The 25711-nt window shown below is 35.2% G+C and overlaps 1 protein-coding gene across 1 annotated transcript in view; it reads left to right on the plus strand.

The window, feature by feature from the left end:
* Positions 1 to 25711, plus strand: part of LOC108973071 (synaptic vesicle 2-related protein) — a gene marked incomplete at its 3' end in the record, with an annotated part of 128888 nt that overhangs the window by 95590 nt on the left and 7587 nt on the right. Inside the window, exon 5 of the mRNA XM_018940087.1 lies at positions 3689 to 3752. Within this exon, the coding sequence (XP_018795632.1) occupies positions 3689 to 3752 (64 nt within the window). The remainder of the gene's footprint in view (positions 1 to 3688; positions 3753 to 25711) is intronic.

A 25711-nucleotide genomic window follows, 5' to 3' on the forward strand; every position in this document is an offset into this window, starting at 1 on the left:
GAAGTTTATTAGGTGTATCACTATAAAAACAATAAAATCGGCAGCTTTTGTACAGCTGCTTATAAATTTGCTAAATGACACAAGTGTACAAAAGCGTTTTGCCAAAAGTTAACGCACAACAAAAAATGTGATCAGCGATGGCATTCAAACCTAATAGTGTGAAAGCTTTATATTGCGCAGCCAGCAATTGTTCGTGAGCTTAAGCACCTTAATGTGAATAAAGTTTTTGTTTATCACACAATGGTTCATTAAAATGATACTCGTACCATCGCAAAACGCCATGGAGGTGGTCATCAAAAGACTGCAACATCACTTAAGATGGTTTGGAAAGTGAAGAAGCGACTTGAGCTAAATCCACGAAAAAGTGCCAATCAAATGGCTAAAGAACTGAAAATAAATATCCGACTGCAGCATTAGCTGCATATTGAAAAATGAGCTCAAGGTCAAGCCTGACAAGTTCCAAAAAGCCCATGATCTCACACCGAAGCAGCAACAAGTAAGACTTCAGAGAGTGGTCGAAAGCGGTCAAATTCCGAATATTGTGTCTACACTTCGTGGGCCGGCCTCTGTATAAGCACAGAAAAGATAATTTGTGTTTCTCATTAATCGTAATAAATTAAGCGAACGAATGAAAAAGTTAAAAAAAGTGTAAGAAAGTATAGTCGTAAAATTTGCGTGGCCACGAGTGTACATTAGTCTTTCTTTACTGGCACAGTCGTTTATTCTTTTCGCTACGTGGCGCCAACAGGATATTCCAAGCGAAGATTGGACCCGAATCGCAGCACTCGTTAACGAGCGAAATTCATGTATTTTTTTGTTTCTTTTCTTATCGTTGTACTCGCTATCGAATACGCACTTTCGAAATTTAAAATTTTCTTATTCAATACAACATCAGAACTTGCCTCAATTATTTTGCCTAATTGTGGGCAAGGCAAAGTTGCAGCATATAAGCTGTGGGCCACCGATGAAAAATGTTATATCTTGGCGGAACTTAAGATCAACAAATAATATTAATTAAATAAATAAAGTAATAGATGATTAAAGTAATAATAAAATACAAAAATTGGTATAGGTAGCAGAAGAACAACTCCTCCAAGCTACGGGGATAGATGTTGCAGTAGAAGGGTTGACAATAGTTAAATCTTTTGGAAATATAGTGCCCGAAGAAGGTTTAAATGAGTTGGTAGGGTTGATTATTAATAGCAAGGAAGAAGAAGAAACCCATTGTCGAAAGGAAAAAGCTTTCTCTTTTAAAATCCAATTTACGCGCATATGAAGCAACGCAAGCCCAAATCAATAAAATATTGAGAAACTAATTACTTTGAGGGAGAGATCGCTGTAAATAAAAGAAGAGATACATAAAGCAAATGTGCAAGTAAAAGCTGTGGAGTTGCAGATTTAAACTTATGAGCTTGATATTTTAAAGAGAAAAGTTCTGAAATAAACAATAATATATACGATATGTTAATTGCAAGTTCCTGTTTTTATTGATATATATTTATTAAAACAAACTATGAATTCAAATGTTGTTGGAACGTTTATTCAATTATTATCTAAAGACAACATAACATGATCTCTAAACTGATGACCAATTTTTTAATTGCGTCTCATTTTCCATATCTATTACTGTATCATAGCTGGGTTTCATTCACAAAACATATATCGAATTAAATTGTATACAAATGTTAATCAAGGCTGAACTTTGCGATTGTTTCAGGACTATACCGACCTCTTTTATCATTACTGAGAATTTTCCACCGGTCTTTCAATATACCATAGTTCGTTCAGGAATACAGCGTGCTTTTGCATAGATTTCATAAAATCGTGCTTGTCACTAGCTAAATTGGGGGTTTCTAAATAGTTTCAAACACCATGGTTCCAAAGGATATCCAGAATTTCCTGTTAATTGAGATACGTCTGTAATATGTTTTTTGTATCTGTATAAGTGCATATATTATATTACCCAAAAGCCAGGCATTTTTCATAATGTTTTGATTATATGCTTAGGGTAAACTTTTTCTGCCTGCTAAAACTAAATTTAGTAAATTTATTTATAAAGGTATAATAAATTTGAATATTTACGTTCAATTCAAATTCATATACTTTTTCTTTTGTTTTGTTTCGTATTTAATGTTTTTCGAAAATGTCATTTAGAGCTACACCAGGGAAGTTATTTCATAAAATTTGTATTCATTTCGTATTGAGTGCGACGATTCGCACACACGACACTTTGCGAAATTTTACTCGATACGATTACTTGCTCGCTCACGACTGCCCCGATGCAGGTCCAGGCTCTTCTCCACCGGACTGGAGGTGTTCCTCTTCCTCTGCCTCCCCTGGCGGGATGACCGAGCCAGCGTAGCCGTTGTCTTTTACTTCACTGAACTATCAATGTCGTAGATATTCGCTATGTCCAACACGCAAAGGACCATAAATCTTTCGCAGAACTTATCTCTCAAAAACTCGCAACGTCATCGTTTAAGCCTCTACACCATAAAACAGGACGGGAATTATGAGTGACTTATAGAGTTTGATTTTTGTTCATCAAGAGAGGACTTAACTTCTCAATTGCCTACTCAGTCCGAAGTAGCACCTGTTGGAAAGAGTTATCACGCGTTGAATCTCCAGGCTGACTTGTTGGTGGTGTTTATCCGGTTCCAAGATACGATTTCAAAGTTATGACTGTCAGCAATGATTTGAGAGCCAAGTCGTGAGTGCGACGACTGTTTGTTTGATGACAGGAGATATTTCGTCTTGCCCTCCTTCACTGCCAGACCCATTTGTTTTGCTTCCTTGTCCAGTCTGGAGAAAGCAGAGCTGACGGCGCCAGTGTTGAGGCCAATGATATCAATATGTAGCTTGAAGAAGCCGCACGATAGAGAGTCGCTTTGTCTGAAACCTCATTTGGTATCGAACGGCTCGGAAAGATCCTTCCCGATCCTGATAGAACTTCTAGTGTTACTCAAAGTCAGTTTACACATCCGTATCAGATTTGCGGGAAAACCAAATTCAGACATCACGGAATAAACGTATCTCCTTTTCGTGCCGTCGAAAACAGCTTTGAAATCCACGAAGAGGTGGTGTGCGTCGATTCTCCTTTCATGGGACGTTTTCTGTGATTTATTATGGTGAATATCTGGTCGGTTGTTGATGTGCCAGGTCTAAATGATAATTCCTTCTTTGCACAAAAAAACAAACAATCCCAGAATTTGAATCTCCGATTACCGGAAAAAAGTGTTAAAGTAAAGAAAGTTTGAATTAAAAAAGAAAATGAATTACGTCCTTCAAAATTAATACGGCATCAATCATAATGATAATTAAAATATTTTGGTGAAACAACGTTTGGTAGTTGTTTGGTATGGAATCACTAATTTGCTACAAAAGTATAAATCAGTCAATTTATGTTACTAAGCTTCTAAAAGAACGAAGCGTATTAAACAAAGTGTATGCCACCATGATTTTTTTTTTGCTTTCAGTGGTTCTCTCTAATAAAAATGGCGACTGTTGTAGTAGCGAAGTAAAAATTGTAAGTTTACTTATTCAAACAATATGGGAAAGCATAAAGTTTTATTACAAATTAAACTACCGAATAGAAATCTTAGTTTTCTTTTATTTTAAGTAATTTACATTTAAGAAGCATATATAAAATATTATATTAAATACGTTATTGTTTTTATCTTATTTACAGTGTTACGTTGTATGCCGAATTTCTCCCTTCAAAACATAAAGGAAAATGCGTAATTCTAATGGATGTAAGTAACTATAACTCCAAAGGTAAAACTTTTTGTAAATTCATTTGTCCTGGAAAGAGGTAAGGAAAAAGGGGGCCTGCTTTAGAGACTTCAAAAAATCGATTTTTTTGATAATTTTTTTGGGAAAGAAAGAAATAAGTGATTAAAGCGAAATTTCTAGGGTTTATAGTTATATGTTTAAACATCATTCACAATTTTTTTTGGATACGGAATCTTTGATATTCTGCCTTTGGAAAGCATTTGTCCGATGCATCTCACATGTGCATTTGTCTTACGGCGGGCAGGATGCAGGTCAAAGGTTCAAAGAGCTTCATATTTTTTAATAATTTATCTTCAAATAAATAAAACTAAAAAAATTACAAAACAGTGTAAAATTTTAAAATTTGTTTAAAAATTTAAAAAAGTGGTTTTTGACCAAAAAAATTTTATTTTATGTTGTTTAAAAATATGTTCAAACTTGACTTTTCTTAGTTTTTTTTAGTTTAAATAGAAAATAATTTAATGGCAAAGATAATAAACTTTGCCCCCATTCCATATGACGTTTAGTTTTTTGTCTATCCTGCCCGCCAATTAAGAAAAATCTTAAAATGAAAAAGTTTTCGCTTTCTGCCCAATCGCTCATATATCTGCTAGACGTTCGGTCTCTATTTCCTTCTAGCTTCGTAAATATTTCAAATTCCAATCTGAAACTTTGGGGACGTGTTCTTAGATATTTTTAAAGAGAATTTAGCAAAAAAAAAAATACATTTTTTGAAGCTTCTAAATCAGCTTCTAAATGAACTTTTATTTTTTTTTAAATGGTTCTACGCTTTCGTAGAACACTCTCCAACAAGTCCTTTTAACTTTGCTAATGCACACTTAAGCAGAGCATGATCCACTTTATATAGTGCCTAGTTGGCGCATGTACGGTCAATATGTTTCTCTTCTCCTTAAATTTTGAACAACTTATGTACTACTATGAGCAAAATATTGTAGGACTTTGTTCATAAATTTAAAATTCCTTATTTTTTCCTCAAGATCTAGCCAACGTTTTTCCGATCCTTGAAATATTTGTTAAAGTCAACTGTCCAGAATAGCTTTCAATGCGCTTAGCAATTCACGTTTAATGTCTTCAATTGGCTCAAAGCGGCTGAAATCAGCCGAATACGGTGGTTGGGGCACGATATTATTTGAAAATTTGGCGAAAAACTCATGAAGAATAGTATTCCTTGTTGACTCCTCCTCCTTGTTGGAGGATGGAGTCATGTGTAGAAGTTCACGCAAGAACGCAAAGGACGCCCCCAATGAAAAATTTTCAACAGCCTCGGATGAGAGACCTCCCTTGGGCAAACGAATTAACGACTATGATTTGAGGGCATTCATCTGGAATGTCCGTTCTCTTAATTGGGAAGGTACCGCTGCCCAGCTGGTTGATGTTCTCGTGAAAATAAAGGCTGACACCACCGCCGTCCAAAAAATTCGATGGACGGGACAAGGGCAGAGACGAGTAGGTCCTTGTGGCATTTACTAAAGTGGTCATATAAAGGAGCGGAAGTTTGGTGTGGGATTCGTGGTGGGAGAGAGACTCCGTCGCTGAATACTATAATTCACACCGGTGAATGAACGTCTAGCCACAATTCGCATCAAAGCGAGGTTCTTCAACATATCGCTGATTTGCGCCCACGCCCCGACGGATGAGAAGGACGATATGACCAAAGATGCCTTTTATGAGTGCTTGGAGCTCCCTTATGAGAGCTGCCCCCGCCACGATGTCAAAATCGTGATTGGCGACTTTAACGCTAGAGTGGGTAAAGAAGGTATCTTTGGCACTACAGTCAATAAATTCAACCTCCACGATGAAACATCCCCAAATGGATTGAGGCTGATAGACTTCACCGGGGCCCGAAATATGGTTATCTGTAGTACTAGATTCCACCATAAGAAGATTAATCAAGCTACCTGGCTGTCTCCGGATCGAAAAACCACCAACCAGATCGATCACGTTGTGATAGACGGAAGACACGTCTCCAGTGTTTTAGATGTGTGTGCGCTCCGAGGTCCTAACATCGACTCGGACCACTATCTTATTGCAGACAAGATTCGAAACCGAATCTGTGCAGCAAAAAACGCACGCCAACAAACACAAGGAAGATTCGACGTCGGGAAGCTGCAATCACAACAGACACTCGAACGATTTTTTACTCGGCTTGCACTCCTGCTCTCTGAGAGCACTCGTCAACAACTCGGTATAAGGGAGCTGTGGGACGGCATTTCAAACTAATTACGTACAGCTGCAACCGAAACCATTGGTTTTCGGAAAGTGCAAAAGAACAGCTGTGTCACAGCGGCCTACCTCACAACGTTATGATCGACCACAACTCGTGCGGTATGGGATAGATACCGAGAGTTGAAGAGGGAAGCGTGACGCATTTGCAGACAGAAAAAGAATGAGGCCGAAATGCGTGAGTATGAAGAGCTTGATAAGCTGGCCGACAGGGGTAATGCTCGAAAATTCTACGAAAAAAATGAAGAAGGTTTTAAGATCGGAGCATACTCTTGTAGAATCCCCAAAGGTGATCTAGTCACCGATGCCCAGAGAATAATTATATTACGGAGGGAACACTTCTCCAGCTTGCTGAATGCCATTGAACGCACAATGCCTGGAAAAGGCGAACCTGATTCCCCAATCGATGACGATGGAACAGACGTTCCATTGCCCGACTATGAAGAAGTTCGAATAGCAATTACCCACCTGAAGAACAACAAAGCGGCGGGGCCCGATGGATTGCCGGCCGAGCTGTTCAAACACGTCGGCGAAGAACTGATGAGGAGCATGCATCAAGTTCTTTATAAAATATAGTCGGACGAAAGCATGAACAACGATAGGAATTTAGGTGTGCTATGCCCAATCCTCAAAAAAGGAGACCCCACAATGTGCGCCCACTAACGTGTGATAAGCCTCCTCAATATCGCATATAAGGTTCTATCGAGCGTATTGTGTGAATGATTAAAGCCAACCGTCAACAAACTGATTGAACCTTATCAGTGTGGACCTGGAAAATCAACAACCGACCAGATATTCACCATGCGCCAAATCTTGGAAAAGACCCGTGAAAGGAGCATCGACACTCACCACCTCTTCGTCGATTTCAAAGCTGCTTTCGACAGCACGAAAAGGAGGTATTATTATGCCGCGATGTCTGAATTTGATATCCCTGCAAAACTAATACGGCTATGTAAACTGACGTTGAGTAACACCAGTAACACCTCCTAGCCGTTCGATACCAAACGAGGTTTCAGATAGGGTTATATTGATATTGATATAATCGGCCTCAAAACCCGCGCCGTTAGCTCTGCTTTCTCCAGACTGGACAACGAAGCAAAACAAATGGGTCTGGCAGTGAACGAGGCAAGACGAAATATCTCCTGTCATCAAACAAACAGTCGTCGCTCTCGCGACTAGGCTCTCACGTCGCTGTTGACGGTCATAACTTTGAAGTCGTAGATAATTTCGTCTGTTGATGTCAATTGAGAAGCGAAGTCCTCTCTCGATAAACAAAAACCAAACTCTATAAGTCACTCATAATACCCGTCCTGCTATATGTGCAGAGGCTTGACAACAACTGATGAGTCGACGTTGCGAGTTTTCGAGAGAAAAGTTCTGCGAAAGATTTATGGTCCTTTGCGCGTTGGCCACGGCGAATATCGCATTCAGAACATTCAGCACAGAACGATGAGCTGTACGAGATATTATATATGAAGACACAGAACGATGAGCTGTACGAGATATTATATATGAAGACATTGATATAGTTCAGCGAATTAAAAGACAGCGGCTACGCCGGCTAGGTCATGTTGAATGGACGAAAACACTCCAGCTCTGTAAGTTTTCGACGCTGTTCCCGCCGGGGGAAGTAGAGGAAGACCTCCACTCCGTTGGAAGGACCAGGTGGAGAAGGACCAGGTGGAGAAGGACCTGGCTACGCTTGGAATATTCAATTGGCGCCACGTAGCGAAAAGAAGAAACGACTGGCGCGATGTTGTTAACTCGGCTATAATCGTGTAAGCGGTGTACTCAAACGATACCAGTAAGATCTTTGACTGTTAATCGTCGATTCGAAAGCATCAATTTCTTCATTTTATTGACGTGTAGATCACCAATTGTTATTGATGGCAGTCCCGGAAGGGGTTTGTCGTCGAAGCGTTCTCTACCCTCTTTAAATATTTTTTACCAATCAAAAATCATTGTCACCGAAGGTCCAAAATTCTAATACTTAATGGAACTTCTTTTTTGAATAATTTCACTCATCTTAAATGCGTTGGATGTATATAATATAATAATATTAATAATATTTCGACGACATTTCATTTGAAAGCAAAAAAAACCGAGTTAACTTGTACTTTGAAAGTAAATAGGAAAAACCGATCGATTCTAAGTGATTCTAAAATCTGACTTCAACTACAGCACTTACTTTTAGTTGAAAGCTCTGTTTATTAAACTGTTTATACATATATGTGTACATACATAGAATAATATTAATATTCTGATTAGACATTACTGAATACATAAGTATATGCCACGTAAGAATTACTCATTAAAATACTCCACTTAGGTCTTGTTTAAATGTTCTCGGATATTTGTAAACTTTTCAGGTTTGTTACATATATATTCTGACATTGCGATGTACCATTAGGGGTATTCCCTTGCTCTCGCAAGGTTGCAGATTTCAAAAATCCTATGCCGAAATATTTAAGGGCACGAGAGCACCCATCGCAGAATTTAGTCATATATCAACGGCTGATTCGGTCAATTTATTGTAAATGACTATTTTGCATGACTATTGTGAATTGGCGCACCTTCTGCATTCATTCTTAAGGTTTGTATTCAGCTCTCAAGTAATTGCTCAAGAACAAGAATACATTATTTCTCAAGTAATTTTGACAGCTGGTTACGCATTGTGAATGATCCACATTAGAAGAGCATGAGCGAATTAACAAAGAAAATAAATTTTGTGCGTATTATGTATGTATGTATGTGTGAAGTAACAAAAATATTTTCATTGTGATTTAAGGAATGTTGTTGATGATTGGTAAGTTTTCTACAACATTTCAAAATCAAACGAATTAACGATTTCCTTGAATTTCGTTCAAGCACCAATTGTTGATTTCATGTTTCTTCGCAAAACCAGGTTTGCAATATTCGCTTTTTATTGAAAAAAAAGTATTAAAAATTAATACTAGATTACTTTACAGCTGCATACTAGCACATGTCAATTTGTCGCAGTAAAGTTTCTTGACCCTTTTCTTACGCGTTTTTTTATATGAATGTATGTTTTTACATTTCTTGAGAGCTGGATACTAAGCATATATAATGTATGTATGTATAAAAACAAAAAATATTTTAGAAATGACAAATATTATAAATCGACAGCTATGTTGCCACTTTTGTCAATCCGTGTTTTTTGTGTTTTGCGATTTTGCATCAGAAATTCATTAAATTTATGATTTTTAACGATCTTGTTGTAAGATTTAGTACATTTGACTGCCATATTGACTTGTGATGCCGCTGATGCTATTTCAGGCATTTATTGTTTTTGTAGGACAATATTTGTAATTTCTGCGAGTGACATATCTGTATTTGAACCACGGTAGAGGAGGAGTAGAGTCACTATCAGCTGATGTTATGTAAACAAAGGGACAGCTGAGACGTGCCACTGTAGAAACGTTAAGAGGAGTCCGGGGTTGAGTTTCTATTAGAATCCAAGATGGCCGACTTTTAACCGGAAAATGGTTGCATTGTGTCATTTTCTTAAAAATTATGAAAAATTTGTCGCAAAAATATTGGTTATATAAAAAACTTTAATGTATTTTCAAAAGAAAATATTTTTATTTTAATATATATTCTTAAAGATGAGAACAATATGAGAAAATACATGAAAAATTAAGTTTTTTATATGCCTCTTTTTAACTGTGGTATGTTAACAAATATTCACCACAGAAAAATGTTACGAACAAATAAGCAATCATTCACAGCTATATTTATATTTTTGCCATCATAACGTAGGTTTTTACAAGACAATTTGTTTGAATTTATTTCATGGAACAATCTTTACTGTGGTTTATTTAATTATTTGAATCTGGAAGAAATGTTTGCAAATTTCCATTGGGAAGATAAATAACAGATCGACTGGGATTTTATTCCAATAAAAGTACGAAATAACTAAACATAGCTTCGTTAATATTGCTGCGTAATGGGGCAGGTGCTGTTCCAATTTTATAATTTAAGAGATGAAAAAGAGATACGCGATGCTGTGAAGTACTCAAGTGTAGTTATCACCTTAGTTGGTGGTGAATTCGTGACAAAATTTTACATTCAATGACGTGCTCGTTGTAGGTGCACGTTGCATTGCTAGGTATTATTTCAAAAGATTTATCATGTAATTTAAAATTTTCTAAAATTTCTAAAGAGAGAAATAGGAATTAATTAAATGTATTTATAATTATTTCAAAATGTTGCTTACCTTTTTTGATAAAATATGTACTTTAATTTAATGCACCAATGGCATAAAGTACCTTTCTTCTTCCCGCTAGAATTGCAAATGGCTCGCAATTATCCTTCGTTTTTATTACCCTTTTTGGGATTATCTTTTGGCACTATTGATAATTATGTTTTCTCCTTCTCACTCATTCAAGTAAATAAAGAAATGAAAGAAACCTTTTTTCATCGCATTTAGGTAAACAAAAAATAACCCGAAAATGTGCGTTGGTGTTAGTGCATAGAGAAAAAATGTGTAGTTGTATTAAAATATTTCACACAAGAGGGTAGCCGTGGTTGGCAGGGTAGATCTTTTAAGATGATATCAAAACTTTTTTGGCAAATGTATAGATTTAAAGCTAATTACCTCAACTTATATCAATTATTTGGGTAATAATAAAAACTTCACTTATTATATATTTTTAATGATTTTATGGAATCATCATGAAATACATATGTAGATAAATTTTAATATAAATGCATACATACTTATGTACATATATACTAAGTATATGCTTTGATACCAAATATATATGGATCATATGTACAGTGTAAAGCAAAAGTCTTGATACCCTACCACTTCGAAGATATTTTATAAAATATAACAGAGAATTCCTTGAATATTTACATTTACTAATTAAAATTAAATAAATGCATCTTTTCTCATGTGAAAAATATAAAAAATTTTATTAAAATGTATTTCATTATTTAAAAAAAATAAAAAAAAACCATGGATATTCTAAAATTCGCACAGCAAAAGTGTTGATACTCCTGCAAAAAAGAAGGAACTGTATAAAAAAAAGCTTAATAATAAGTTGACCAAAAATACCTTTAATACCTAGTGGGGTATCCTCGTAATCGAATAACTTCTTTTAATCGGTCAGGCATGGAGTGAATCAATTTTTTTGTGTAATCTGAACTGATATTTTGCCATTCAATTTGGAGCAAGCTTTTAAGTTGATTTTTTGAAGTAATATGGTGTTTCCTTAAGCGTTTTTGTAAATGATCCCATAAATGCTCGATGGGATTGAGATCTGGACTTTGTGGAGGTGTTAATAACAAATGGAGTACCCTGTATTAACCACATCTTCACTATGTGTGCAGTATGTTTGGGATCGTTGTCCTGCTGAAAATAAAATCCGCCAGACAATCCCATTTTTTCCGCACTTTGTAATACATTTTCTTGAAGAACTTTCAAATATACTTCTTTTGTCATAATTTCATTGATAAAAACGAGGTTGCCAAACACCCGATGTGGACATGCAGCCCCATACCATGACACCTCCACCTCCATGCTTGACCGTCTTAATTGTATTTTTTGGGTTTAACTCTTCGTTTGGTTTCCTCCACACTTTAAATCGCCCATCATATCCAAAAATATTATATTTTGATTCGTCAGAAAAAATAATATTATCCCAGAAGTCAAATTCTTTGAGTTTATATGTTTTTGCAAAATCCAGCCGTTTATTTCTATTGACGTCACTGACAAAAGGCTTTTTCTAGCAATGCATGACTTAAATCCATTTCTATTTATTGATCTGCGCACTGTATCCGATGAAACAATGGTATTTAAAGATGTTTCCAATACAGTTGCTATATTCGGAGCACTTTCGAATGGATTTTTCTCTATTGTTCTCTTGATAAATCGTTCATCTCTCTCATTAAGCTTCCTAGGGCGTCCTGATCTGTGCTTATTTTCGACCCTTTTCTCCTTTTTGAAACGTTGTATTACCTTTTGGACCATCGCCTTACTTCTGCCGATGTATTTTCCGATWTCGGCATATGATTTACCATCTTTATGCATACGTACCACAATTTTTCTCTCTTCTAATGCCAATTCTTTTCGACACATGATTGTACGCGAAAAATATTTTCTTCGATGAGAATAAATGAACGAATGAAATTATACTGAATATGGTCTGCAAACAATATGTTTTTCCAACACATTACAAGTCAAATGTACCRTTATTCTGCGCGCTAGCTACAACGGGACTCGACCGTATCAACACTTTTGCTGTACCAATTTATTAATTACAGTTACATTTTTGACTACCGTTATTGATGCAGCAGCCAAATTTGCTGTTTCGTTTCGATTATGAATGAGTACAATGTGGATTTTTAAATTATTGCCAAAGTTGCCTAAACTATTTAAACTTGTTGGAAATATCTCAATAATAAGCTGAGAAATGAAAGGGTATCAAGACTTATGCTCTATACTGTATATAAATTATGTGCCGAGTCGGTTGCGCATACAAAATAAACGAATCTCTAGACGTAAATTTGTTTACATTGGAATTAGCATTATTTTTCTCATTTAACACTGAAAATGCTCAATTCTGCTATTTTCGTGGTGAAACACGCTTATAATTTGTCTGTGGTGCGACTGGCTCATCTCTGCCGAGTACCCCTTCGAAAAGTTACGATATTTGAAACGTGAACCTTCTCTATGATAGACGTTCTCTGCTTGGTGGGTAGGTTAAGGACTGTGAATGGCTCTTTTACTATGGTGAATGGGACTTTCCCTACTTCCTTTTACCATGATTTGAACGCATATAAGTATGTATGTTATGTATGCATTATTTGTGTGCCAATGTCATACGCACATATTTATGTATGTACATATGAGAAGCGCGCACTTGTTATTACTGATAATATGATTTGAATTCGCGAAAGCGAACATAAGCACGTATGGCATGATATGTACATACATGTGAATATATGTAAGTTAGCCAAAAATATTTTTACGWTCTCCGCGCCGTGAACCTTCTGTATGATAAACGTTCTCTGTCATAGAGAAGGTTCCCGATTAGGGATATTTCACTTTTGGAATATTTACAGTATATCTACAATCCACTTAAGATATGCCATATGTTTTAAGTGGAAAGGTTCGTCTTACAATCTATGAATTACATCTTGGTACCATTAAGGCGGACTGTATTGGCAAGGTACAATGTTTCATATTTCGTTCTAAAATCTACATATCCAATCCACTTAAAACGGACCTTTTTTATATGTGACATCATTTAGACAAAAGATTTCCTTTTCTTGTATATTGAAGGTAAACGATTTTAGATTTGATGTATCTTTATGAATTGTTCTGTTCCTGTTTTGTATTTTAACTGCATTTCCTAAATCTTCTAATACTACTTGTTTTTTGCATTTGATGGTGGTTGAATTTATTTCTTTCCCCCTATTACTTTTTCATAAATTATTTCTCCGGGGTGAAATAGGAAGTTTGTATTATTGTCTGAATACATTTCAGCAAGTTTTTCTTTTACATAATTAAAATTTTTATTTTTAAAATATTAGTACCTCTTTTTTTGGTGTATCTTTTTTTATTTTGTTGTCGGTATTATCTTCGACTGACGTCTTAGGATTAGCAAGTCAATATGGCAGCCAAATAGTCGTGCCTAAACTTTTAAAAAACACACAACAACAATATTTTCATTCATGAACGAAAGCGCACTTTCAAAAGGCAAACTTGCGTCATCCATAAAAACAAACACCATTACATCTCCCCGAGCTTGCCTTTGCCTACAAGCGTCTTTTCGACGATGGCAAATGCTAAAAATCATAAATTGAACAATTTCTGATATTTGTATGAGAAAAAGGCGACAACACCGTAAATATATGTAAGTATTCATGTACTTTAGAATAAAATTGACAACATAGTTTATTTGCCGATTTTGAAGTGAAAAAATTAATCAAAGAAAATATTCAATATTCCTCTGATTTATATGTGCAATACAAGCTCATACAGAAACATACATATTTACGCTGGTTTGTTGGAGAAGCTGTTACAGCATAGAGAAGGTGCAGGTTCGACAGCGAACATTTGTTAGATTTAAAGTAAGGAATTCACCTCAAAATAACAGAATTCACGCTGTTAAATTTTAACATCGTTTACAGTTCTCTCCCATACTCAACCAGTGAATATGACGAGAAATAAATATATTATAGTAACATTTTTTGACATATGATGACATCTCATGTATGCGCAATCAGGGGTTATTGAAGGAAAATAAGTCCTTTGATATTCCATTTTTACAGCTCTCTCACACACTAAAGAATATGAAGAGACATAAATATACATATGTATGTATGAATGCTCCTTATGATACTCCTAACAACAGCATTTACTTTAAGTAGAAAGTGTCAAAGTGTATGGTCACAGCTAAGTTTGTTCCTCAAATTTTTTTAATTTACCTGCAATCCAGGCTGTGGTAATTCGCAGGCAGATTCACCGGAGGTCCTTATATCGCTGACACCACTTGGCACATCAATTTAAGTGAAATTATTTACATTAATATCTAAAAACCATAATCAATTTATCAGATAAACACTTGGCAATTTTAAAACAATAACAAAAAAAAATTCCAAATTAAAAAACACTCAATTAATTTTCGAGCAAAAAATTCTCCTCCGCACAATTAAAGTGGTTATCAGTTGTTACTGTCGCACGACAAAGCTGTCTACGCAGAGTTCTAGGTGACCGGGGACACTACATTATCTGCACATACGGTCGGTAAAGCAAGTAATATGATCGCTATGGATCCTGGTGGGGAATACAATGTAACCAAATAGGTATGACAATAAACAATGAATTAAAAAATGAAAATGCGACACTTAAACTCCAAAATGAAAACTTGAGAAATTCGCTAAACAAATACACCAAAGAAACGCCTTCTTCTCCATCAAAATCGACCTTTGTAGCAGAAGCAGATGAAGATGAGCTGGAAAACGAAACAAATTGGCTATTAAAGGAGAAAAAAAGAGGGAAAGTAAAAAACGCAAAGCAGATTCATCACCGGATGTAACGCTGAAGAGTTTGAAGAACACAGCAAAAGGTAAAAAAGCTATAAAAATAAGTCATCGCCCTCCGCCAATTATTATATCAGAGAATTTTAATCAACCTTTGAAGCGTTCCTTGATAAACGCGGAAGTTAAAAGTACCTACACACTTAACCTCACAGCTACAGAATACTCACAAAGAAATTAAATGAATCGCAAATTTCTTGGTACTCGTACGAGGACAAGCAATCGCGTGACATACGCGTAATGGTAGAAGACCTTCATCACTCATGTGAGCCTGAAAGCATTGTCACAGATCTTTAGAAGCAGGGTTTTAAAGTTTCGAAGGTCATAAATAAACTTCAATACAAAACAAAAAATCCATTAAATATGTTTATTGTATGCTTCGAATCAACAGAGAACATCACGAAAATTTACGAAATTAAGTATATTTTAAATTCTGTCGTCAAACTCGAGCCCTTCAAGCCATCAAATCTGGTGATTATTGTTGTAAACAACCAAGGTGTGTGAAGTGTGCTTTTAATCATTCTACTCTAAACTGCACAAAACCAGCCGATCTACCGCCAAAATGCTGTAACTGCAATAAAAGTCACACTGCGAACTATAGGGGATGTGAAGTGGCAAAATATATGCAAAAAATTAAAAACGCGACCGAAAAAAATAAAGAGCTCACCAACAACCAAAACGCATAAGTACAACCGCATAAGTAAAACCGTTTCTACCTCAGAAAGCAGTTACTAATGTAAGTCAGCAATCTGAAAAACCCTCATTTGCCATCATAACTAAAGGTAGTAATCAGGTACTACAATATACGTCTGCAAACCAAACAAATTCTAGTGCTATTAGTGATATTACCAATAATKTATCGATAATTCTCAACAAGCTTAATAAGCTAGAGGAACAAAATATACTTACCCACGAACGACTTACTCAACTAGAGCGACAGCAAAAAGAATGTAAGGCGCAAAAATGAAACCGGTAAGAATTATGACATGGAATGCAAATGGCTTACTCAAACGTAGTAAAGAATTAGAGACATTACTCCATGTTGAAAAAATTGATATTTTTCTTATATCAGAAACCCATTTTACAGATGAGACTTTCGTTAAATTCAAAAACTATAAGACATATTATTCCAACCACCCAAATAACAATGCGAGAGGGGGAAGTGCCATAATTATCAGAGATAATATTCCCCACTACGAAGAAATTAATATAAGTGTCCCAGAATTTCAAACCACGACCATATCGATTGAATGTAGTTTCGGAAAAATAAGTATTACCGCGATTATAGCCCACCTAGACACAATACAAAATGGACTTGTACACGGAACTTATACTAAAACACCATAGAAAATTCATCATGGGTGGTGACTTTAACGCAAAACCCTCCAAATGGGGCTCGAGAGTTACGACACCGAAGTGAAGAGAGCTATTTAAAACTGCTATGGCTGCTGGATGTGACTTTATATCTACTGGCAAGCCGACTTACTGGCCTTTCGACACAAGAAAACTACCTGACCTGATCGACTTTTTCATCACTCGACAAATATCTAAGAAATTCATTATCATGGAAAATGGATTTGACTTAAATTCGGACCACCGCCAGTATATCTAATCTTAAATGGCCATCTACAAGAAATCGACATACCTCTCCAATAGACATACGGACTGGGAGTATTTCAAAGTTATGCTCGACAAAATATTGATTCTAAAGTAAATATAACTACTAAAGATATGTTAGAAGATGAAGATCATGCATTTACGAAAACTATTGAAGAATCGGCTTGGGAAAGTACTCCTGTTCCTAAAAAAAGAAACTTTTACACTAAATATCCCTCCGATATTTTAGAACTCATAAAGAAAAAGAGAAAACTACGTAAAAAATGGCAAATCACGCGGTTTCCTCAGTATAAAACAGAACTAAACAATTTAACTGAGATTCTCAGCACCAAAATAAGTTATTTACGAATCATAATATTTCTAATTGTATTGAGAAATTAACGCCAAACGAACATACGGATTATTCCCTTTGGAAAGCTGTTAAGCGACTTGGTGACTGCTGATGTACTAAAAAATCTAACGCAAAAAGCAATAGCAAAACTTACGATGATAATAAACGCTTGCTTAAATCTCAGACACGTCCCACTGTCATGGAAAGTATCTGAAATCATCATGATAGAAAAACCTGGCAAAAGCGCACATGAAGCCTCGTCATATCGCCCAATTTCACTGTTGCCTATTTTGTCCAAACTGCTTGATGAAGCTGTAATCATAAGGAGACTTCAGAACATAATTGAAGAAAGGGAACTTATACCCATTCATCAATTTGGATTTAGATCTCAACATTCCACAATCGATCAAGTTCATCGAATAAGGAGCATAATTGAAGATGCGATGGAAAACAGCAAAATTGCACAGCTGTCTTCCTTGACGTTTCGCAGGCGTTCGATAGAGTATGGCACCATGGCTTATTTCTTAAATTAAGACTTTACTTTCCACAGGATCTAACCGATCTAGTTGCCTCTTACCTGAAAAACTGCTACTTCAGAATCCAGCAGGGACAATCATATACTACTTTATAGCCGATAAAAATAGGTGTACCCCAAGGTAGTGTCCCGGACCCACTCTTATACATATTATTTACTAGCGACATGCCTACGCCGCCAAACTGCGCAATCGCCACATTTGCAGATGATACCTTCATCATTACGACCGGCAAAAATGAAGTTGAGTCGTCGCACAGAATGCAATCTTCACTAAATCAAATTGTAGAATGGACACGGAAATGGTACATTACTTTAAACGAGTCGAAGTCTATTCATATAAACTTCACTAACAAAAGATCTACGTACATCCCCTTACAGATTGGAAATGAAATAATCCCGTAAAACCTCGGTGATATATCTGGGGATGACGTTGGATGCAGAGTTGAATTGGAAGGAGCATATAAAAAAAAGTGTCAGAACTAAAACTAAAATACCACAAAATTAACTGGTTGATCGGCAAGAAATCTCCCTTAACAACATCAAATAAACTCTTAGTCTACAATCAAACTTTGAAACCTATTTGGACGTATGGAATTCAACTATGGGGATGCACCGCTCCGTTATACATTGAAGCGGTTTAAAGATTCCAAAACAAAGTACTGCGAAAATTGGTAAATGCCCCGTGGTACATACGCAATTCGGATCTGCATCGTGATCTTCATTTAAAAATGGTTCGGGAAGTCATTCGCAAAACAGCATCGAAACATGTAAAAAGGTTGCAAAATCATGTAAACAGTGAAGCCCGAGAACTAGGAGAGGCTAGAAATAGCAGGCGCAGACTGAAAAGAACAACGTTTCAAGACCTATTACGACTCTAAGAAAATAACAAATATCACTATATTTAGTTATTACATTTAGTATTTAGTTTAAAAAACAAAAGCTTGTTATTACTGCTTTTATTGATTACTTCATACATTGATAAAAATATTGCTTGTTAGTTTAAATTTATCACTACTTGCAATTTCAATGGAATGTAAAACCGTCATTTATTACGTTTCAATAAAAAATATAAATAAAAAATAAATACAATAAAAAAATAGCATTGTGATATTTCCTTCGTTCAATTTTTGCTTTTAACCAGGGTATCGCTTGTTGTATCCTCAGCAATAATTGACATGTAAACATAATTATGATATGAGTATAATTTTGTATGAATGCGTGCATAGTAATATTTATAGTCAACTTGGACTTGCATATTTATAGATTTTATTTAATTTTTACATAATATACTATACTAATAAATATTGTTGTATTATGTTTCTTAGTAATAGGAATTGTATTTATCACAACAATGTATGTATAAATATATCGTCTATCATATTAATCTTATTATCTGCTCATAAGATTGCATGTATACGCATGTGTGCGTTCAGAAATTAAAATCATGATTTGATAACTTCTCAATATATTACATACATGTGCGCACATTAATCTGCCTGTTCATACATTCATGTATACTTATATCTACATATATTTATATACACTTCCGAACGAGTAATGCACAAGCATTCAAACATAAATAAGCGTACACATGTGAATATGTCACCAATAAAAAATTTAATCATTGTTCCACAAGAACACCAATTACTCAAATAGCATAGCATCATAAGTCAGTATGGTTTCATTTCATTCATGAACGCAGGCGCAAATTCCACAAGCGACCTTGCTTCATTTATAAAAACAGACGCCATAACATCTCCCCGAGCATGCCTTTGCCAACGACTTTTCGCGACGATGGCAAAAGCTAAAAATCATAAATTGAACATCTTTCTGGTGTTTGTTCTAAGAAGAAGTGAGAAAAGTGGCAACATAGCAGTTACCGATTTACAATATTTGTCAGTTCTAAAATATTTTCCCTTGGCTCGCAAAAATCATGTATGTATGCAAGCTCATACAAAATCATATATATTAATGGTACTCATTTAATTTCGCATGTATGCAAAACTCGTACAAGAGAGTGAGCGAAAAACAAAAACTTCTTAAATTATTAGAGCTGCAATTATTAGCTGCATTAAATGATTTAATGATTGTCGACAATTTTTGTGAGGATGAAGGTATATATTTAATTTGTATTTTGCTTCAAATGAGTAAAATTCTATTTTCTGGTAGAAGAGAAGACAATAAAAGAAGATTACATATTGGAGAAACTGCTGATAGTTTTGTCTCTGGGCGAAGAATGCAGATACAGAGTGCCGTTTATTCAAAGTAGTGTGCCTAAGTGTAAGGAATTCTTAAACGACGTGTTATGGGAACTTAATGAGACTAGATTCAAGAAGATTACACGCGTAAACTGGAAAACCTTTGACTTTATTTTAAGTTTAATAAAGGACGATGCGTCGTTCAACCAAATACGTTCTTGCAAACAATTCCCTCTCAAAACACAATTAGCAATCGTATTATATCGCTTAGGCTCAAACGGTGAAGGCGCTACTCTGTCTAAGATTGCTGGCTTGTTTGGAGTTAGTGATGGTGGTATCATTCAGGTTAGTGTTTGTCCTTGTTTTGTTAGATTAATGTTTATCTTTTTCTTTATATTAGAATTTGACTGACAGAATTTTTAAAGCACTGTTAAAGCATAAAGATCAGTATCTGTTTTGGCCAAATAGCGATGAACGTAAAAAGCTCGTGTCAGAAACCTGGGGTGAATTGAAATTCCTTTGGCGGAAAAACCTTCTCAAGACCCAGAAGCTTACTTTTCACGAAAGCACCAATACTCAGTTAAAGTTCAAGCTGTTTGTGACCATTCACTTCAAATAAGACATTAATGTTAGGCTATCCAAGAAGCGTACATGATGCACGTATTTTTAGTCACTTCGAATTGTCGAATGACGCCGATGTGTTTTTTGGAGGAGCTGAATGGATCGCAGTTGACAGTGCCTATAAATTGTCACGAACTGTTATAACACCATTTAGAGAAAATTCTAGAGAACTAACACAGGGTCAGCGAACTTTCTTTAACAAAATATTCAGTCGTTATAGGATTAGAATTGAACATTGTTATGGCATGTTCAAGGAAATTTTGACAGCTTGAAAACGTTGAGACTTCAAATCAAGGATGAAAAAGGCATGAATAGAGTAAATAAATGGATTACCTGCTGCGCGTTGTTGCACAATGTTATACTCCGACTTGACGATCGTTTCGATTACGAGCTGGAGGAATCTGAGCACGATGTTTTAGAGTCATTACCTACTGCTCGAACTAATGAAGGGGGTGGCAACACTCTTTCCCCAAATCATTTTCGGCGATTGTTACGAGTTTCGGTGCACTTATAAATGTATCTTTTTTGACTTGGCGTAGAATATACTGTCATCACTAGCAGAGAAAATTTTGTTATTTGCAACTTTCGATCTATTTTTCACAGTTTTATCTCTCTTGTACCGTTTAATGATGTACTGAACGGTCGATCGGCTTCGATCTACAATTTCAGATATTTCCCGAAGCGATTTTTGGTTTTCGTAATGACGAATTAGTAGTTCCCGCACTTCAACACTGTGCCCATTTCACCTTTTTTACTATCCTTTTTCGATAAATGACGCGATATTAAAAATTTTCCAATGAACTTTGTTACTTGGGACTTCCCCGAATAGCTCTTTAAAAATTACTTGAAGTTAGATGTGCTTGGAAACAGTGTTGCCTGTTAAATTAAAAATGTACAAGTTGGGCTTTTGCATTGAAAATGAAGACTTATTAGATAACGTATTTTTATTTTTATAAATAAAAAATTATTCAAAAATTTGTTTTTGTCATTTAATGAATTACCCAATACGTTAATGAAATAAAACATATCAATTTTTATTGCAATAGTAATTCCCCGTATTTTAAGTAAAACCAAATATTTTAGGGGGTGTATGAGTTTCGCTTGGAACTACTGTACATACATATGTATTTGCATACATTGCACATACAAGCGATACCCTGGTTAAAAGCAAAAGTTGAAGCATGAAAACATTATAATCAGTGTATCATCCTTGAAGCAAACTACGTTCAATAAAAAATACGAATTTTGCCAATATAATGTGCTTCGCTATGGTAGGCCGGGGAGTTTTTAATTGACTTCTTAGTTTATAGACTCACTCAGTTTCTCCCTGTTCATACATATGTATATTAAAATCAATGTAAATAATTCAAATGAGATATTGGACAGTCGAAAAAGTCCAGAACGGAAACGAGCGAACCATTGACAGAGAACCGTTGTCATAGAGACGGTTCACGGCGCGGAGGCCGTAAAAATATTTTTGGCTAACTCGGTCGAGATGAGGGAGTTTTACAATTGTTTGCTCGGAAGGAGAAATTTTGACAGTTCCGCTTGAACAGAGCTGAGCCAGAGAATGTGTCAGTATGTTTGTGTTATGGGTGCGAAAATGAGCTTCGAACAAAGAGCCAACATTAAATTTTGTTTCGAAATTGATAAAACTTTTCAATTGATGCAACAAGTCTATGGCGATGATTGCATATCCCGTAGGAGAGTGCACGAGTGGTTTCAACGTTTTCAAAATGATCGTGAGGACATAAATGACGATGGACATGGCCAATCAAAATCCGTGATCACCGGAAATTACATCGAAACTGTGCGTGAATTCATTAAAAATTCGTCGAAATCATCATTGAAATTCATGGAAATGGAATTGAATATCTCCAAAACATTTATTTTTACATTTTGACCGAACATTGATTCTCACGAAAGGTGTGTGCCCGGTTTGTTCCGCACAAATTGACTGACGACCAAAAATCACATTTTAATCATTAACCACTCTCCGTATTCACCGTGTATGATACCGTGTGTCTTCTGCCTTTTCGGAAAAATGCATTTGCGCGGAGGGCCATTCAAAATGCTTGCACTAGCATACTGGCGGTCTTATCGGTCAACCATTTGTTCTGTTTTTTAAGTCCCGTTTATTTTGGAACGCGCCTTGTATTACGAAAAAGCGTTTCATTATAACTTTTTTATTAGCTTCGCCTGTACGTATGTATAAAACATTGCATAAGCAATGTGTAGACTATAGCTCAGGGCACCAAATATCTGGACCCCAGTGCGTTTGGCTGATTTTATATCGATTTTTTTAAGCTTCCCCTGTATGTTTGTATATTTGTAAGTTTTTTTTTTTCTAGGATACTGAATCTGAATGACACTGACGATTAATAGGTACTACAAAAAGCATCAACTTTCCGTACTATAATTTTTATTAGGTATAAAGATGGGAATGACTAAAGAAACTTTCCATTGCTGAGGATAAAAACCAGTATTTAGTATTCACAAGTAAAGGGGTCAAAGGAGTAAGGGAGATTTTTTAATTAAAACCTTTGGGTGTTATTTTAGGGAATGGTAAAATGAGCTGCAGAGCGAATAATAGCCTAAATAGCAGATGGTTCAGAGTTTATCTTTTCTCTAGAGTTAAACTTTTTTAAATATTTATGAATTTTTCCCAGTCTGCGTTTTCGGTTACAAATTGTAACTTGGTTTAACATTGTACGATTTAGGGATGGTGTGGGATGTTGACTATGGAAAAATACTCTCTGGTGAAGAGGTCATCGGTTGTATGAGAGGAGAGTTTGGGTGCTAGTGTGGATAAGGCCAAGGTAATGTTGGGATGTGTAAGAAGTGAGTGGCGTTACAATCGTTTAAAGCTTTAAAGTCATTTGAAAGAATTAAATCTTCAATGGACTCTACGCATTGAAGTCTCCCATTATGATGATTTGAATAGCAAAATGATTTATGATTATGTCGAGTTCTCAATAAGTAAAAATTTGATGAGGTCGTACGTAACAATTAATAATTGTGAATTAAAATCCAATTTCAATTTCGATAGTTAAGCAAGAAATGTTGCTTACGATAGGAACTTGTTTATGATTGTGTACTATTGTGAAAAGAACTTTAATATTTATCAATAATACCCAACGATTACCCTCCTCCCGCCCAACCGACGCGAGGGGCGCAATTCGCGAACGAGCGGAATTAGCCGAGTTATAAAAGGCAAGGGAGTTTTAAGCGTTGCGATCTTAAGCTGCTCAGCTACAGAAACAAAAATTTCAACAGCCAAAATTAAGAATTAGATTAAAGTTTATAATTCTTAAATGTTACTTGTTAAAAGTAGATAAAATAGTTTTTTTTAAGGGTAAAGAGTGAATCTGTTGGATCAAATGTAAGAGTAGGTAGGTTAGGAGGGTGAACCCTTTTATTGTAAGAGATATAGGTTTCTTGGAGTTATATAATTTCAGTGCAAAATTCATGAATAAGGATATATAAGTCAGGGTAGTTATTATGTAGGCCATTTACATATATTCCACTGCAAAATTCGCATTTTTTTCTATAATTTCATCATCTGTTGTTAGAAAGGGGAATACTGTAGGTTTAGGTGAGTTTATTGTTGGTGTTGTTAGTACAGAAGTAAATTTATACCCGAGACAGACATGTTGTAACAATACCATATGTGTGTCACCAAATACAAGCAAAATACCATATGAGCATTGTAGTATTTTGCTGGTAACAATACTATTATGTTTCATTGTGGTATTTTTATAAACACAGCTTAAAAAAAAGGTTACAAACTTTCCTAAAAGCTTTTACACAAAAGCTCTTCGAAATATTCTGTCAAAATGACTTAAAAAATTAATTAATGAAATGGAAAACAAAACATTTTTCACAAATTTTCTACCTAAAAAGCAGGAAATGTCTTATTTTATGTGAGGATTTTAGAGAAACTTTAACCAAATCGCTTTTTTGCGAAGTTAATAGATGAACTTTAGAGTAATTTAAATAATTGAACTTATTTTCTTCATAAAACACAACAACAATTTTTTTGTAAATACATATTTAATCCCCATGAAACAAAGCTAGTATTTGAGTTTACTACATTGCCATGTGTGTCCCTAACGTAGTAAACATAATACCTTGATACCATTACTATGGTCTTGTTACCACATGTCTGTCTGGGGTATTACAGCTTGATGACATTATTGCGTGGGTTTGAGAGTCATCGGCTGAAACCAGAGAACGTATAATATAAAGAAGATTCAGGGTGTGCCGATTGTCAAAACGTTCCTCTTTTTGAGGGGTTGAGTTTTCTATTAGTGAATTTCCCCTCAAAAATATTATTAGCGAATTTTACCAATATTTAACATGAGGAGGTCGAAAATAGCAGAATTGAGAATTTTCATTGTTAAATGAGAAAAGTGATGCTAATTCCAATGTACGCTTACAGATTCGCATATTTACAATGCGCAAACCGCTATGGATATTCTCCATATATTATATTTGATAACAAAGCTCAAATGTATATATGTACATACACATGTATGTACATAAGTGCAATTTGACCCATTTAATGATGAATTCAATTAAATCTGTTGAAATGTATATTTAAGTCATATTTGTATTATGACTTAAATACATATTTATTTAATATAATTATAATTAATATATGTTTTTTAAGTTATATATTTATATCAGCGTTGTCCACGGCCTATGCGTACAATAGCGCACGGACAGTTGTACAGCAAGCCAGACACCTCACACCAACATGTCTCGACAAGTGTCTGTGAAAGCACGATTGTGCTACTGTATTCAACCAGAGAACTTAAAACATAGAGAAGGTGCAGGTTCGATTCTAACATTTTATAAGATTGTGATACGGAATTTCGCCTCACAACTACAGAATTCACGCTGTGAAATGTTAACATTTTTAACAGTTCTCCACATACTCAAACAGAAAATATGAAGAGAAATAATATAGGTACGGCATATTGAAGGAAAATAAGTTCTTTGATATTTCCACTTTTAACAGCGAAAATGCGTACAAATACAGTTCTCTCACATTTTTTATTGTGTTCTCGTCTCATATACCCAAGAATATGAAGAGACATATGTAAATATACATATGTACATACTCCCAAAGAGAGAATATTGAAGAAAAATAATTTCTTTGATATTCCATAGGAAATATGTTCTACTTTGTATGGAAATATGTGTGTATGTAGAAGTTATTTACTTTTGATTTATATTTTTCAAATTATTTAAGTTAATATGATTTTATTTTATAATAAGTCAGTTTTTTAATAAATAAATAATAAATTTAAATAAATTTAC

The sequence above is a fragment of the Bactrocera latifrons genome, unplaced genomic scaffold, assembly GCF_001853355.1.
Source record: "Bactrocera latifrons isolate USDA-ARS-PBARC rearing strain unplaced genomic scaffold, ASM185335v1 scaffold_451, whole genome shotgun sequence".
Taxonomy (NCBI): Eukaryota; Metazoa; Arthropoda; class Insecta; order Diptera; family Tephritidae; genus Bactrocera; species Bactrocera latifrons.